We start from the raw sequence: 13509 nt of genomic DNA, 5'->3' as shown, positions 1-13509 counted from the left end.
AGGAGTTCATCTGTTTCATATGTTTAATTCAAAATATATACATATCTAGCCTGGAATACACATCGGTTAGGTCTCACAGGCTTCATTATGGCTTTGATCTGTTACTCACTGGCAAAAAGAGCAAGCTGGATGTAGATAGTTGCTCCAAAACAGGACAATGTAATGTACCATCATGGCATATCAGAATGGGAAGAATTAATTTCTGGAATGTTACTGAGGCTCTGTGTTAGTTGCAATTCAAGGTAGATTTTAAAGTTGTAAAGTTAAAAATTTAAGGCAATGCTTTAAAATACTAATTTGTCAGTGGTTAAAGTAATGACTTTTCTTTTAGTATCACAAACTAGTTTTCCTTTCATTGCTACTTATTAAAATACAAATATTAAATAAAAGCCATTCAAAATTGCAAACGTAATGCTCATTTGAAGCCATGCTGAAGGATAATGCATTATGAGTAGAAAATTGTCTTTTGTAAAAGAATGAAGTAAAAGAGTGTGCTGCAGTGCGCCCTACTGGGCAGCTACAGATGTTCAACATGAGCAGTTGAGAGTGTGTTACCAGAGCTTGCTGGTAAGAAAAAGCAATGTTAAGCAAGCCTAGTGGTATCTGGATGCAGAAAGTATTGTATTACTTCCGGAAAACAATTTTTATAATATGTTAGACAAAAGTAGACTGCTAGTAAAAACTTAATATGGAGCAAGTTGGTTTTTCCAATTTCATTTCAAACTGGACTGATTTGCAAATTGATCGTTCAAATACCAAGAGAATCAGGGCTGGGGAGGGGTTCTTGTTTTACTGTTCACTTTCACTGTTGTCTTCTACTGTAACTATTATTGTTGTTGGCAAGACTTTGTTTTCATTGTCACACCTTTCTTTCTGTTGCTAATATACTTTATCTCTGTTTTGCATTTTTGGCCTGTACGATAAGCAGTACCCCTCTCAGCAAAACCGTTTTTGTCTCTGATTTATGTGAAGGACCATTGTTTAAAAAACAAACAACAACAAAAAATACTATTCTGAACTAGAACCTTTTCTCATAATTTTTCTGTACAAAATGAATTGTCAACAAACAAGGGGAAAGGTGATTAAAAGTTTAAAATTGGTAACATTTGTGTCAATTGGTCTTCCGAAAGAAGGAATAGTATGTCGCCTAGGCTCTGGTTTAGATGACTGAGGCAAGGAAGATTAAAGTTTAAATACACCCTAGTACAGTATCTTCAGCATACAAGTCCTATATTCAGATTGGTCTGAGACCCCATGAGAGTGCTAGAAATATTGCAGTAGTCATTCTTGGCCTTTAATTAAGCAACAGAGATGTGAAACACACCAGCCTGGAAAATGTTGCTTGTAACTGATTTTGAGTATGACTTAGGTCATGTCTGCCTAACTGGAGCATGCTAATAATACCATACAAGTCCACAGATAAGAAAAGATTGCTTATAGTAATTCTGGATGATTATGTGGTCTTCTGTCTAGACCTTTTTCCACTAGCAAAAACCTAGACCAGTTGTATTTCTGGTTCCAACTGTGACGGTTCATGTGTATGTTGCAGGTTGAGATGCAGTTCTGGTCACCAAAATTCAGGACACACCTGGGTGATGTACTGGTACCTGCTGGTGCCTTTCCCTTCATGCCTTTTCAATCTCCCTTTCCCCTCTCCTCACCTTAACAGCCTTGGGAGAGGCTGGAAAAACAGAATACAGATTATCCTCATCTTCTGCATACCCTGTACTCTTAGGGCAGAAAGAACTACAGAAGGAAGAGGCTGTAGGGCAGCTGTTGTCTTTACAACAGGGAATTTTAATTGGAAGGCCATTAACGTTCCAGATCACACTTTCAGATCACAGTCACAGAACAGACTTATGGTGGGGAAATAAGAAGACTGAAGGAAGTGGGGAATGATGGATAAGGCAGAAAAGGAGTATTTGAGGCTGCGCAAGGCGTAAATGTTGAGATTTAACATTAGTACAATACATCAGCATTCTGCTGACACATGTCCTATGTGCAGGGCCTCATGGATTTCCTTTCCCTCTCAAGAGGCAGAACTGCTGCTTTGCAACAATTTAAGGTTAGAGTTGAATACAAAGAAACATTTTTTTTAGCTCAGAAATGTAAATTAGCAACATTCAATACAAATATTCCAAACACATTAGACTGTATTTTCAAAAACATCTGGTCTGGACAGTCTGAAAATTAAGATTCTTTTAGTGACTATAGGAGTGTATATTCCACAATTGCCGGGCTTTCTAATACTCCTGTACCAAATAGTATCTGCATTTCTTAAATGGCTGACGACATATGTTTCCATCACCTAGAGAGAATTTTACAGAGGTGGAATCTAAATGCTGCGTTCTTTATTTGGATGAAACCTCTATTTTGGATTAAATATAAATTAGGTTTTTTACAGTAGTTAAAGCAGCTTTGGCAGCCTGTGTTTTGTGAGCCTCTTCAGTTCTGGAAGTCTGTAAGAGTGACATTTGCTCATTAATTCATACTTCCACCAAGTATAATTCCAAAAGTCAGGCTTCAAGGCCTTTGTGAAGGCAGAGCTTCAATCGTTATCTGACCAATGTTCCTTTTATGTTGTTCGCTGTTAGCTTGTCTGTAACTAATGTGCAAAAGGAAGGCATTGCTACTTATTTTAGAATTGAAGTGCTTAGAGGTTTTCTAGATGTTGTCCATTGCCCGGGTTGTCTAGATGGAATCCATATACTACTTCCCCTTTTCCAGTTTAGCAAAGGATGTCCAGCCTCTTTATGTTCTCATGAACAATTGATCTCAAATGCTGCTTTCAAGAATTTGGCAGGTCAGAAAGGGGACTGCTGTTGAACCTGTAAGTTCTTTAAGGAGATGGGTTACCCATGCACAGAAGAGAAAGAGATAGCACCCTTCAAAGAACAGCAGTGAAAAGACAGAGCCACCTCTGTGGCCATCCTCCTCCCCCATGTCAGGTTCTCATAATAGCACTTTTTTTCCCTGGCAAATCCCCAGCATAACGAGATCTCTTTCTTCCTATGGTTCTTTTCTCCAAAGTCTGCTCATGGATTGAAAGTATTAGGATCTGCGTGTGTGGTGTTATGAAAAGAATATGTGTTGCTCATTAATGATGGGTCATTACTGTGTCGTACTTCTATTTTACAGATATTTCAGTATGATGATAAAAGTTATCTGAGCGAAGATATTCCTACCTTGGAAATAAAAAAGCTGCAGGAGCAGAATGCCAACCTTCGGGCTGCTATTGCACAAATGAGGAAAGAAATGGAGAGTCTTGATGAGCACATGTCCTCTTTTCCTCTGACAGAAAACAGACAGCTTGCAGGGCAAGGTGACTACTCTTGCCACAGAACTCTAAATTCAGTTAAGGGAGTGTAGTGGTCACAGTAGGAGCCTATGAGGGATACCTGACCCCTGGGTGTGTAAAGATCGTGACCATAGGGTTCTTGGGATTCCACAATACATGAGCATACAGAGATCTGAGATTCTGAGAATTTCTTTAATAGAAGTTACTACAAAACTATTATTAGTAAAAACAAATATACATACACTTGCACTGTAAGTCACTACAAAATTACCACTGGGAAAGCAAATCTCTCTCTCTCTCTCTCAAGAGTAAAGAAAGTATATGCATATTACAAGTTATTACAGAATTCCAACTAGTGAAGCAAGTATATAGAATCATAGAATCACAGAATGGTTTGGGTTGGAAGGGACCTTTAAAGATCACTCAGTCCACCATCCCTGCCATGGACAGGGACTTCTTTCACTAGATCAGATTGCTTAAAGCTCCATCCAGCCTGACCTTGAACACTTCCAATGATGGGGCCTGCACCACTTCCCTGGGCAAACTGTTGCAGTGTCTCACCGCCCTCATTGTAAAAAAATTCTTCATAGGAGAGGCGTTCTAGCCCTCTGATCATTTTCATGGGCCACCGATTTAACAGGTCCATGTCTTTCTTAAAAACCTTTACCTGTGCATGTGCCTATAAATATATTACATGAGATGTTACTGGTATGAGACTCACCAAACCGTTCCCAGAAGTGGGGCTAATCGATGACAGAAAAAAAAGTCTCACTTCAAAGATGATCCACATCATTGAGTCTGGAGTCAGCCAGGCATCCCCAGTGAGGGTCCGGTCTGTCCAGGAGATCACGTGCAGGGAAGCTCTTGCAGAGAGGCCATTTTTTGGAAGGTAACGAGTTACTTTTTATACCTTTTTGGTGTAGATATGTAAGTGGGCATAGGGCATCAGTTCCAGTTGTTGCTGGCTCCTGTTTTCCTGGAAGGTCAGTTCGTTATCACAATTTTTGTCCTGCACCCATCTAGCTTTCTTTGTCCTGCCTACTACAGCTGAGCTCTAAGGAGATACCCTTCTTTGTTAGTATGTTTACTGGGTGGCCTTTGTGGTGGCTCTGTCAGGAAGCTAAAAATCTAAAAACATCTCAATATTAAAAATATGTAATACTTTCAAATGCATCCCTTTACCAGATATTGGCACACATCATTAGTTGGGTGATTTTTAGCATTTTTTAGAAACATTTCAGTATATCATGTCTTATATTCTCATTTTTACTTTTTTTTCCATTATCCTTCATGGGAAAGTCAAAGCTGATAATGTTAAAAAAAAAAACAAAACCAAACACACAAACTGCAGAATATATGTTCATTGCAACTAGGTTACATTTTGTATAAATTTATGAAATTTTTTTAAGTTTGTTTTTGATTGGCGCTCATGCAGGCTTGTTTAGAAACAAAACTGGATTTTTTCTTCATAAACACTCTTGTGACTTTTTGGAAGCCTGGACAAAAGTGGAAAGGAAATCAATGGTAACTTGGTAATGGAATAACCAGCGCTGATTTGTTTTGGCTTTTTTTTTTTTTTTTTTAATAGGCAAGGTATAACTTTTGCAAGGACATCTTTTACTTCTGTAGAATAATTAGCCCTGTGTTTAGCACTTTTTACCAGTTATATAAGTGCAGGTAGATAGCTGCCCTATATATCTCTCTGCCTCATCTATGTAAACATTTAATTTCTAATTGCTTCAAACTATTCCAGAGTCACCATTCATTGTTTTCCATATTTCAGAAACAGTAAGTTGGGTTTCATGAAAGGTATTTTGTTGCACTAACTGTTTTGCTGTCATTATGCTTCTCTGTTTTAATTCTGCAGTGAGACTGGATCTGTGTTACCAGTTTTCAGAATTAGTTTTGAACTGTCACTTGCACAGTAGCATGAAATCATGAGCTAATTAAGTGTGCAGGCATTTTTAATAAACATGCTTAGCATGTTCGAGCTTTGTTAACAATGAGACATTAATAACCAATTAAAGCAAAACCTCTCTTACATTAAAAAACAAACTCATGCAAAGTTTTTTGTCATAGGCAGGTGAAGTCAGTCCACTGTTTTTTGAAGATGTTATAGCCCAACATGTAAAAGACTTACCGCTGCTAGAGTTTGGCAGTGTCCAAGAGAAGCAGTAATCTTTGTCAGCTGATAAATGTACATTTTCAGAAATGTATTACCCTTTTTCTTTATGGCTAAAATATTTTATTCAACTAAAATAATCTTTCTTATATCCCTTTTAAAAATGTGTGGAGATCATATTCAGTCACTTAAAGAGATGATGATGTTAAAACTGAACTTTTTAAGACAATAGGAGAGTAACTTGGAGGGGTGCTTGTGGTTTCCAGAAGGTCATCTGTTCTTTCCCCTTACTTGTCCACATACATCAATATGGTGAGACTCACATTTTTATGGGAACTAAAAGAAAAATTTTGGGGGATTAATTTCCATTTATTGGTGGGTTTTTTCGACTGTGATTGAAAGAAGCTACTGTGTCTTAATTATTTTTGTTATACTCAGTATTTCCAGTTTCCCAAGAGTGATTAAATAATGCAGTATTGGAAGAAATAAAAACTTCTCTGTGCTCCTTACTCACAAATTGACCTTCTAATGTGTCATTTCTAGTCACTTCTGTATTTGAAGCTGACGGATGTTTGCATATTGTGAGACTACTTTTTTATATATTTCTTCAGCTCTGTTTACAATATATTTACTGAAATAGTATACATGTATATTAATGAGACAAAGTTCTGAAGCAGCTGTCACTATGAAAGCCTAAACTAGGCGTAAATACATTCACATTCATATTATACTCCTCTTTTAGGTTCATTGTGCACAAATAAAATTTCAGCTGGAACCACTTTGAGCAATATCAATGTCAGCTCAACTAACTTGGATTGTATAGTAAACCCAGACACAGTAAAGGTATGAAGAGGTTTAAACTACCTAAAATATCTGTATGCTTGTGTGTGTGTAATTAAACACATAGCGTATTACTTTTGTTTGAATAAATATTAAAAACTGAAGCAATATATGCTTATGTGGTAATGAGTGGATGTTAGATGAGAGCCAGCAATGATTTTTCAGCCAAACTTATGCTCATTTTTTCTAGGGAATAAATTTTGACTAGTCTTTCCCTGGTACAAGTCGCTCCTGATCTTTCAAGCCCTGGATTTTTTTTTTTCTTTTTTCTCCTTGCGAATTCTTAAACTACTGCATATCATCCCTTCGAGTTTTCCAGTGTAAATCCCTATTTTAGCCTTTTTTAAAAATACAAAAAAAAAAAATCAATATGCCTTGTAATAAGGTGGACAGAGATGAAACTGCAGATACTGTGTCACTACTGCACCCTGACGAGAAGGTCCTGTGAAGCCTTGGTCGGAGGTAGACGTGCAAATGGGATCGCGTGCCAGCTCTGGATCCTGGGAGCCCTTCGCAACTGCCGGCTCGCTTCCGCCAGGCGCGCACTAGGGGGCAGCGCGGCTGCGCCGGCGGGGCCAGCGGCGCGGGCCGCCCGCTCGCCAGCCCCCCCGAGCAGCTGGGGGATGGCTCGGTATGAGCACGAGAAATAACTGAGCGCCAACGTCGGTTCGGAGCCCTCACCACCCACGAAAGAAAAACTCACTGGCTCTGGGAGCATTTTTACTCGGTTCTAGGGTTTACAAATGTCGTTCCCATTGTGTTATTTTGAAGGGTAGGAACAGTACAAGCATTAAAGTATGACAGAGGCATCTCTCAGAAAAATAATAAACGAATTGAAATCTGGGACAAAATATCTAATACTACGTACAAAGTGAGTCACTATATGTTCTCCCCTTCCTGTCTCACAATGGTTTCACAATGTAATAAATGGAGTAAGACAGGTTAAGTAAGATAGGTGAAAATAAAATTAAAAAATAAGGGTTTTCTAATTTTCAAGTAATCTGTAATATCTACCAATATGTGTTTCATACTGTTAAGACTCACCAGTAACCATCTAAGTTCAAGCAAATGGAAATAATAGCTAAGTAATAAATAAGGATGAGAGGTGCTGATTACATTAAAAGCTAAGAGCTTTAAGAACAGAAACAACATCAATGTCTAAATAAAACTTTGGAGCCTTGGGAACCTTGTGTGAAAACATGCACAACCCGCCAGGCACAGATCATGTTTAATCTTAGTTGTATCTTTTTGCTGAATATAGGGGGAGATTTGTTTGTTCCTGTTGTCAATTCATATTTAGGAAATCACTGTGTGCCATTACAGACAACACAGATTTATTTTTTGTCTTTGGCCACTTCCAGAGTTAGGTGAAAACTGAATTTTATACCAACTATTCTTTTCTGTTGCAAAAAATGTTTTACAAACTACTGTCCAGGATGCATTCTCATTTTCTTTGTGTTTCTTTAAGTGGAGATAGAGAGAAGAAAAGAAAAGTAGAGTGGCTTTGCCTTGGAGACAATAAGATAGGAACTGGACATTCTCTGTGCCAGAGATTAATTCTTTGCTTCATGATGCTAAACTGTAATTGAATGCTTAGGGCTGGATATGAGAACAAGAACATTTTTCAGGCAGCAATGTGCATCTTCAGTGTGACATGCTGAATTATTTGTGCTTTATGTGTATTGGCACATAGTAAATAGCAGATGTGCCGACCAAAACCTGAAGTGAACAAATTGCTGGAACTGTAGTTAATGCTGTCTTCACTGATGTTGAACTATCATTTCCTGTCTACTTCTGCTGTCTGCTTTATTTCTTCTTCCTCAGTGCATAACAAGCCTTCTTAGGTGTAGACTGGCAGCTGAAAACAGTCCTGGGAATATCTTACAAACAATGGGCAAAACTTCATTGGAATTCCCTACTGGATTTTAGAAGTGCTTATCTCTTAACATTCTTCTACACTGTCTCTGTGCTTCTTACATTTATTAATTGCATGCTAAGGATGTACTTAAGGCCATGATGAATTACAGGCAAAAATATTTCTACCTCAGGGATTTTAGAATCTGTTGAGCAATAATGGTAACTATACATGGGGGTGCAGACGTGAGGTCAATACGGAGAGCCATAGGGGTAGTTTTCTTTTTTCCATTTAATATAACAGAGGTTCTGGGACCATAATCTCAAGATTATAGATTCCAGAGCTAAAATGTAGCTAAAGAGGAAAGTTTTTTGTGGAAAATAGGCATGTAGACTTTTGCATGTATGTATATTTTTCTTCTTTTCTCCTTGTATCAACTCTGAGGAGAGTTGTTCCTCCCACCTTTTTTTAGTACCCATCTTTTCTGTGTTTTCTTTCTTTTGTACTGTAGACTTTTATACTGTAGACATGGATCTAAAGGTAAAAAGATTTCTGAGTTCCGCTCCTAACTCTACAGCTTACAATTTGTCATCTGAAAAAAAATCTGTGTAATGCTGTTCAATGTTTTTATGAAAAGTTCAGGAAAAATAGAAGTTGAAGCAAATGGTTTTCTTGCCCTAGACATGTGATGTGCTTTGGCCTCTTGGTACAGTGAAGGTGGTACACAGTGTGACAACCAGCAGTACCATAATTAGTCAGTGCCTTGACCTCTCTTTACATTAAGCCTCAGTGTGTTAATTTCACCCTTCATATGATGAGGGTAAAATGTAATAATTTATGGCTGCTTATTTTAATTGCCCTGATATAAATTGCTATATGTATGCCAAAGTCATGTTCCTTTATTCTTTCAATTTGGTGTCTGTCTTCATATTTTTAGATTTAGTTATGCACTAATTTCTCCACTTTTCTCCCCCATAGTGTTTGTGAACCTGCATGCTTTCCATGTATGTTCTCAAGGGCATCCTCTTTTATGGTAAAACTATGCAAAGAAATAGGAGAATGGGAGTTGCATGGCACACTAAGGCAATGGTTGATGGGTTTTTTTGTCAGTATGGATAAAACCTTTCAATGTTTACTCCTTGAATCACAGTGTTCAGGGTGACTTAGTTGAAAACTGATTGGGCTTGCACAATTACAGTCTAGTACACTTCTAACTAGTTTATGTATAGAAAAACTCTAGATATAGATAATCTACAGTGTGATATATATATCTATACATAGATAAACTATATAGTTTATATATAGAAGAGTAAACATAGATGAACAAGGGTTTTGTAAAACAATTTTAATGTATGTGACATTTAGATACTTGTGGCAATGTGTAGTGTCTTAAAAGTCTATAGGGAGATGATTTGTTCAGTGAATGATGAGTATTTAAATGGATATTGAAAAGGCTACTCTGTAATAAGGGAGCTGAAAGAGGACAGTATGTAGCTCTTGAAAAACAGGGATGTGATCTTCTGGGTAAATACTTTATCATAATGTGTATGTGCAAGAGGACTCAATTAGGTTTGCATACACAAAACTCATCGTAGACTCTTTACTTTTAACTCTGCAGCCTTTCTCTTTAAAACAATGTTTTAAGTCACATCTACCCCATATGTATGTATGCATGCGATGATTACACAAAGAAGGGTTTGTGGCAGCTTGCTATCTGCTGTAAAGTGGTTTTTTCCACATTTTATCTTAAAATTAACAGCTCTCTTGTTTACAGTCATGTGGTGTTTATTCGATGCATATTATTAACTTACAATTAACAATATTTGTGGGAATGTCCCAGGCTGTTATAGTGGTTTATCCATAGTTTAATTTGTCCTATATTGCTAACAAAATCTTGAAAATGGACCCTCAAAAATGGGCTGTAGACTTCAACTTTACACTTTTTCTTCAACTGGTTTCTAATGCGTGTTTGTACAAATCTCTAAACCCGCAGACCACACTTTCAAAATACTCATGGTAAGTACTATCTGTATTTTTCAGGGGCCAAAACCCAAAGTTTTTGATGAAAAGATGATAGATCTTGGACAGCAGTTACCTAGCACTGGTCCTGGTGTTGGTCTACAAGAAATGCAAAATGAACTGAAGGAAGCAGCAAGAAAAATCTCAATTCTGAGCCAAGAGAAGCAGCAGCTGATTGAAATGGGAAACAGACTGAGAGCAGAACTCGGAGTGGTATTAAATGAAGGTAAATTTATTCCATAGAATAGTGCTAGCTTACATATTTAGAATAAAACCTGGGAATCTGTTCATTGTTTGAGTTGGAGACAGCTAGGCTTTGATGTGAAAACAAAGTGCTGGACCTCACTGATTCTTGATCTGCATAGTTTATGTGAGACTGCTGTGCAGTTGTTGCTGCTTGCTGTTGCAAGTAAGATTATCCTGTGATAAGAGGTGTTAACATAGAAAAATGAGAGTCTGTAGGCAGTAACTTTTTGTTGATGAACATCTTAGATGAAGGACTCCTTGGTGCTTAGATGTCAGTGTGGGAACTAGAAGTTGAACTAAGACTTCTTTTAAGAGTAGAAAGAGGTAGTTTATCTCTTGGAATAAAAACTAATGCTTTATGAAAGTGGAAGAGAAAGCAGAATGAGCTTACTATAGAGTAAACTTGAATCAAGAGTAAATCTAATGTAAGAAGATTTCACTGTGGGCATTTAAGTTCTGTGCAACAATTGCTCTGGCAGTGAAGGAAAGGAGTAAAACACGAGGCCCATTTCCGCATAGTGTTGAATCCTTCTGCAGTGAGAAGGCCTGTGTTCTATGGTTCATTTATATCAACTATAAATGCTTATTCGGAATGTAATATTGATGACAAAGTAACAGCAGAGAATGCCTTCCTCAGTGTTTTCTCTTCTTTATAGGACTTTGGCATCCTGTTAGCTCTAAGCACTGCACAGTTTGTATTGCCTCTGGTAGTCTTTTTCCAAGAGAGCTTGTCAAAAGAACACAGTGTCAGCTATCAGCTTTAAAGCGTCTACAGCACAGACTTACAACACAGGTAACGATATGCTCTCTGAAATCTAGTGATAATGTTAAGTCAGTTCTAATTCCATGAATATAACTTTCCTTAAAATTCTGCATTTAAATGTCTTTTGCTGACTTTATCTCAAATCTTCCTTTGGTACCTTGGAAGATTTCATAAAATCATAGAACATCCTGAGCTGGAAGGGACCCATGAGGATCTTCGAGTCCTGACTCCACACAGGGCAACCTGGAAGTTAAACCATGTATCTAAGAGCATTGTCCAAATGCTTCTTGAACATTGACAGGCTTGGGGCCATGACCACTCCCTAGGGAGCTTGTTCCAGCACTTGACCACCTTCTCAGGGAAGAACTTCTTCCTAATAGCCAGTCTGAACTTCCCCTGATGCAGCTTTAAGCCATTCCCTCGCATCCTATCACCGGACTCCAGAAAGAAGAGATCAGCACCTCCCTCTCTGCTCCCCCTCATGAGGAAGTTGTAGACAGCAATGAGGTCATCCTTCAGTCTCCTCTTTTCTAAGCTGAACAAGCCAAGTATCCTCAGCCACCCTCATAAGTCTTGACCTCTAGTCCTTTCATCATCATTGTTGCCCTCCTTTGGACACATTCTAATATTTCTATATAATTCTCATATTGTGGAGCCCAAAAGTGCACACAGTACTCAATGTGAGACCACACCAATGCTCAGTATAGCGGGACAGTCACTTCTTTCGACTGGTTAGCTATTCTGTGCCTAATGCACCCCAGGATACGGCTGGCCCTTTTGGCTACCAGGGCACACTGTTGAATCATATTGAGCTTTATCATCAACCAAAACCCTCACATCCCTTTCTGCAGGGCTGCACTCCAGCCTTTTGTCTCCAAATCTATATGGACATCCAGGATTACACTGTCCCAGGAGCAGAATCCAGCATTTGCTTTTGTTAGTTTTCATGCAGCTGGTGATTGCCAAGCAGTCCAATCTATCAAGATCTCTCTGTAAGGTCTCGCTACCCTCAAGGAAATCAACAAGTCCTCCTAATTTAGTATCGTCAAGAAACTTACTTAGTGTGCGCTCAACTCCTGTGTCTAGGTCGTTGATAAAAACATTGAAGAGAACTGGCCCTAAAATTGAGCCCTGGGGAACACAGCTAGTAACTGGCCACCAGCCAGATTTTCCCCATTTACTTACAGTGTTATATTTGGGACTTCAAAATTAACTTTTTTAAACATGATTTTAATTCAAGGAGTTTCAGAAACACTTGTGTTATTGCAGCATAAATGCAATCCTGAATTACCAGTATGAGTTTCTAAACTAAAACCTTACTTTTAAATAAGCAAGATAGTCCATGTGAAGGATTTGCAGTATGTTCTAAGATAAATTTGAAAATGATTAATCAGTGAGCATATTTCCAAATATCCACAGTGGTGGGATTTTAAAGCACCCTTGTCCAAATTTTTGTAACAGCATATTTTTCCATATATGAAAGCAGGATATATAATTAACCTGTCTGTTATTTTTTGTAATTAAAATACAACTTTTAATAGTTAAATTGCAGCTTTCATCAGAGAGGTGGATAAATCCTGGCTCCCCTAGTAGTTAATGGCAGACTTCCCAGTGACTTAGATAGTCAGGAATTCACTATGTACTTTACTTAATTGATCACCAGATTTGTTCCTGTGAGGATTGAGTCAGAGCATCTGATTGTCATTGTAGTTTTGAGGGCAGTAAACAATGTTCTTTCAGAAACAGTGAGGTTGTTGCTCTGAGGTAGAAAACTCCAGCAGAATTATTAACCAAGTTCAGCTAGGGGAATACTTCCTATGGGAACCTCTCTGGGCAACTTGTTCCAGTGTTTGATCACTCTCCCTGTAAAGAAGGTTGGGGTTTGGGTTCTGCTCTCTCTACCACCCCCACCCCCTTATGTTTAAGCAGAATGTCCTGTACTGCCCATTGCCTCTCATTCTTCCACTGTGTACCACTGAGAAGTCTGGCTCAGGCATCTTTACCTTTTCCCACCATCCCCATCAAGTGCTTATACATGTTGAAAAGATCACTCTTGACCTATCTCTTCTGGAGGCTAAACAAGGCCAGCTTCCTCAACCTCTCCTCATATCTACCAATTCATTGGTCATCTTTGTGTCTGTTTGCTGGACCTGCTCCAGTATGTCCATATCTGTCTTGTACTGGGGACCCCAAAAGTGGACACAGTACTCTAAACGTGGTTGCAGCGGTGCTTGGTAGAGGGAAATAATCACCTCTCTTAACCTGCTGGCAGTGCTTTTCCTGATGCAGCCCAGGATGCTGTTGGCCAAAGGCCTCAAGAACACATTGCTGCCTCATGTTCAATTTGTAGTCCACTGGGTTTCCTG

At 38.5% G+C, this 13509-nt stretch overlaps 1 protein-coding gene across 1 annotated transcript in view; it reads left to right on the top strand.

The window, feature by feature from the left end:
• The window catches only part of CCDC57 (coiled-coil domain containing 57), a gene marked incomplete at both ends in the record, with an annotated part of 47341 nt that overhangs the window by 21869 nt on the left and 11963 nt on the right, over window positions 1–13509 (top strand). The window contains 5 exon segments of the mRNA XM_082008311.1: window positions 3139–3366; window positions 6124–6127; window positions 6130–6263; window positions 10156–10360; window positions 11037–11173. Coding sequence (XP_081864437.1) covers window positions 3139–3366; window positions 6124–6127; window positions 6130–6263; window positions 10156–10360; window positions 11037–11173 — 708 coding nt within the window.

The sequence above is a fragment of the Phaethon aethereus genome, assembly GCF_964289735.1.
Source record: "Phaethon aethereus genome assembly, chromosome: 18".
Lineage (NCBI taxonomy): Eukaryota > Metazoa > Chordata > Aves > Phaethontiformes > Phaethontidae > Phaethon > Phaethon aethereus.
Note: the sequence above shows the minus strand (reverse complement) of the source record. Positions and strands in the feature narration are given on the sequence as shown.